Source organism: Eucalyptus grandis, chromosome 4 (assembly GCF_016545825.1).
Source record: "Eucalyptus grandis isolate ANBG69807.140 chromosome 4, ASM1654582v1, whole genome shotgun sequence".
In the NCBI taxonomy this organism is placed as follows: domain Eukaryota; kingdom Viridiplantae; phylum Streptophyta; class Magnoliopsida; order Myrtales; family Myrtaceae; genus Eucalyptus; species Eucalyptus grandis.
Window position 1 is genome coordinate 29,881,740 of NC_052615.1, and position 4,027 is coordinate 29,885,766.

The following is a 4,027-nucleotide window of genomic DNA, read 5'->3' on the forward strand; positions in this document are numbered from 1 at the left end:
TCCCTCGCCACCCTTGCTACTTCACCACCACCTTTTGCTTCACTCCCTCCACCATCTTCGCAGGCATTGCTCGTTCTGTGTGAGGGAAGCAACAGATAATGGAGGGTAAGGAAGAAGATGTGAGGCTTGGAGCCAACAAGTTCTCTGAGAGGCAACCCATTGGCACGTCTGCTCAGACGGACAAGGACTACAAGGAGCCGCCGCCAGCGCCGCTCTTTGAGCCCGGAGAGCTCCAGTCATGGTCATTCTACAGGGCTGGGATTGCGGAGTTCGTGGCCACCTTCTTGTTCCTCTACATCACCGTCTTGACTGTGATGGGCGTGTCTCAGAGCAAGACCAAGTGTACCACTGTGGGCGTTCAGGGCATCGCTTGGGCCTTCGGCGGCATGATCTTTGCCCTTGTGTACTGCACTGCTGGTATCTCAGGTTAGAGCCTCTCTTGAAATGTTTTTGAGCCAACGCATGGAGCCCAAGAAAGAAAGTTTGCTTTTTTATGCCATATGTGGGCAAATTAGTTGTGTTCTTCTTTGTTTTGCGTATTTATAGATCTAGTCATCATAGAGAGACCTTGGGCTAAAGCATACTTGTGTTGGGTGGTGGTTCTTGCTCGGTACAGGCGAATACATTCCTTAACTCATCTGCTTAGCCAATGCAATTCGGTTAAGCCCAGTAAAAAAGTTCCCTTTTTATGCCATTTGTGGGGAAATTAGTTGCGTTGTTCTTGTTTTGTGATAAGTACAGATCTGGCAATGTTAGAGAGACCTTGGATCTAAGCATGTGTGTACTTGGGTGGTTTTTTGAATGATCGATACAGGTGGACACATCAACCCGGCGGTGACCTTTGGCCTGTTCTTGGCAAGGAAGTTGTCCCTCACTAGGGCAGTGTTCTACATCATCATGCAGTGCCTTGGTGCCATCTGTGGAGCTGGTGTTGTCAAGGGCTTGCAAGGTGACACCAGGTATGAGCTGCTCGGAGGTGGGGCCAACTCTGTGAACCATGGGTACACCAAGGGCGATGGCCTTGGTGCTGAGATTATTGGCACATTTGTGCTTGTCTACACCGTCTTCTCCGCCACTGACGCCAAGAGAAATGCCAGGGACTCCCATGTTCCTGTATGTGTTTTTCTCTCTTTTACTTCTGATTTAAAGTTTATGAATTGCTTTGAACTCTCGAAAGCCCTAGTTTTTGGCACGTTAGTTTCATTGTGAAGGTAGGGTTCGAGTTGGCTTTGTGATCTTTTAGCTAGGTTCTGTATTCTTTCACTCAACTGAAGTGTTAAGGAAATTGAGGTGGCCAAAAAGGTAATCATTAGCTTTGGGGTCCAACCACCAACCTTAGATTGATTAAATCTGAGGCGGGTTGTTCCTGTTATATTGCTAATGTGCCAGGCAGGTAGATAAATAGCCTCGGATTGATTAAGGCAGAGGAAACTGTTCATCACATAATGGGCCTTAGGTACATAAAAAAGCTTTTGTTCTTCTTCTTCTATTATTGAGATAGGCGGCAGACAAAAACTATGTTAGATAGCAAATAATGTGTTTGCACTGTTCAACTGTATCGTTTTTTCCTCTTTTAAATTTGGGTATTTTACTCGTCATTTTCCAACATTGGCAAATATAATCAATTCGATTATTGATGTTTTCGGACTTAATGAAAGAAATCGGAATTGGTAGACAAAAGGTTCCAATCCTGCTAATACGAGAGGAACTTGATGTGTAAAAAAAGGAACCTACTTTGCTTTAGAGAGCAGTTGCATGTCCCTGAACATCCCTTTCATAAACCTGCTATTTGTTTTACATTTATCTACGCCAAAACATGTGAAATCATTACTAATTTCAAGCTTAACGGTACAGTTAGCTTCTCTAGAAATTTCTTCAAGATCCTCCTGTTCTAACCCAAATGTTAGCAGAAAATTCGCCTTCTCTTCCGTGTAATCTAATTGATTTGTTACTATTGTTTTCTGTCGCCCTAAATAATTTGTCATCTACATTCTGAAGTTTATTCATTGGTGCTGTTAGATTACACTTGGGCCTGCTTCAGGCACGTCGTGATGAGATTTGCCTTTTCATCCATCATCTTGCAGATTTTGGCTCCTCTTCCCATCGGCTTTGCAGTGTTCTTGGTCCACTTGGCGACCATCCCCATCACAGGAACCGGCATCAACCCCGCCAGGAGTCTCGGAGCTGCCATCATGTACAACAGGGACCATGCATGGGATGATCAGGTATCCATTTCGTGATGCAACCTGCTATATGTCAAATCCTTTTCTTGGTGAACAAGCATCATTTCCACTCTCTTGTCCTTCCTTTTTAACACCTTTTGCTTTTGGTTGCAGTGGATCTTTTGGGTTGGACCCTTCATTGGAGCTACGCTAGCTGCAGTGTACCACCAACTAATCATCAGAGCCATCCCCTTCAAGGCCAGGGCCTAGAGAGTCTTCTTCTTCCTCTCTTGATTTTGAACTGAAACATCTCTGTCATTCTATCCTCTTTTCCCACTTCTCCTGGTTTGTATTTGGTTGGTCTTTAAGGTGTTGATCCTGTGGTGTAAATTATGGACCTACTTTCATATTAATGTTTGCGACAGATTATGAATGGATTATTGTTATTTTGTCTCATAAACGTGCATATATCATGGCATTACAAAAAAGAAAAAAAAGCATATATAGATCGACTCAACGGCGAATGAAATGTTCTGGCCGGGAGAAAAAAAAAACAACATTTGCGGAATGTCCATTAATTGCTCGAATAGAAAGTGGACCCAAAAAAGAAACAATAAAAACTTGCCCCTACCAACGAAAGGCAGACAGCTGGAAACCTAGTAAAATCTAAAACAGTTAATCTCACTTATTTATATTAGTTCATCCTAATTATAAGCTGATGACTTTTTGAGTATAAGTAAGTACGTACAAAATGTCGATAAATATAGATAATATTTAATCATGTAAAAGAGTCTAAGTAATGGAAACGTGTAAATATTCATTGGGATATTTAGAATCTCTTCGAACAAAATTGACTTATTGTAACCAAGCATGTGGATAGGGAAGGCAATTAAATTGCGGGGGAATTACCAAAAAAGTCATAAACCTTTTGCATTTATACCAATTCAGTTATAAACTTATTTTTTTTACCAATTAAGTCATAAATCTTTTACAATTATGCCAGTTCAATCCTTCCGGCCAAAATTGGCTAGCCATAACTAATGTGGCTGCCGGTCGGCACCGCAACAAACTTTTTAATAATATTTTATTTTTCTAAATTATTTTATTAATTTTTTTTTTTTTTTTTTTTTTTTTCTTCCTCCCTCCTCCTCCCTCCTTCTTCCTTTGGCTCTGGGGATTGGCCAACCCTCACCGCCGCCCGCCCTCACCAGATCCGGCGGGGTTCGCCCGCCGGTGGCTAGGCGAGCTCGCCCTCGCCCGCCGACGGCAAGGCGAGCTTGCCTAGCCGCCTTAGTCCGACAACCGGCGAGGGCGGGCCAGTGGCCAAAGCCAAAGGAAGAGGGAGGGAGGGAGGGGGAGGGAGGGGAGACCGGTGGCTAAAGCCAAAGGAAGAGGGAGGGAAAGGAGGGAGGGAGGGAGTGAGGGCACCTTAGTCCGACGACGGCGCGGGCGAGCCGTGGCCGAAGCCAAAGGAAGAGGGAGGGAGGGAGGGCAAGTCGGTGGCCGGAGCCAAAGGAAGAGGGGAGAGAGAGAGAGACGCCGAAGCCAAAGGAAGAAGGAGGGAGAGAGAGAGAAATAAAGGTAAAAAGATTAAAAATTTAGTAAAATAATTTGAAAAATAAAATATTATTAAAAAATGTGGCCAGCGCTAGCCAGCGGCCATGTCAGTACTAGCCAGCTAATTTTGGCTAGAAGGACTGAACTGACACAATTGTAAAAGATTTAGGACTCAATTGGTTAAAAAAATAAGTTTATGAATTAGCATAATTACAAAAGGTGTATAACTTTTTTGGTAATTCTCTCATTGAATTGCGGATGGTTAGCACATTGTGGCCTCAATTATAGGTCATTTAAAGAATTTTTGT

The 4,027-nt window shown here is 43.4% G+C and overlaps 1 protein-coding gene across 1 annotated transcript; it reads left to right on the forward strand.

Annotated features, from left to right (window-relative positions):
- On the forward strand, positions 1 to 2,618 carry LOC104441735 (aquaporin PIP1-3). Its single transcript, XM_010054942.3, has 4 exons — positions 1 to 426; positions 815 to 1,113; positions 2,085 to 2,225; positions 2,337 to 2,618. The coding sequence occupies exons 1-4, from the start codon at positions 99 to 101 to the stop codon at positions 2,430 to 2,432; spliced, it is 864 nt and encodes a 287-aa protein (XP_010053244.2). The 5' UTR covers positions 1 to 98; the 3' UTR covers positions 2,433 to 2,618.
- The last annotated feature ends 1,409 nt before the right edge of the window (positions 2,619 to 4,027 follow it).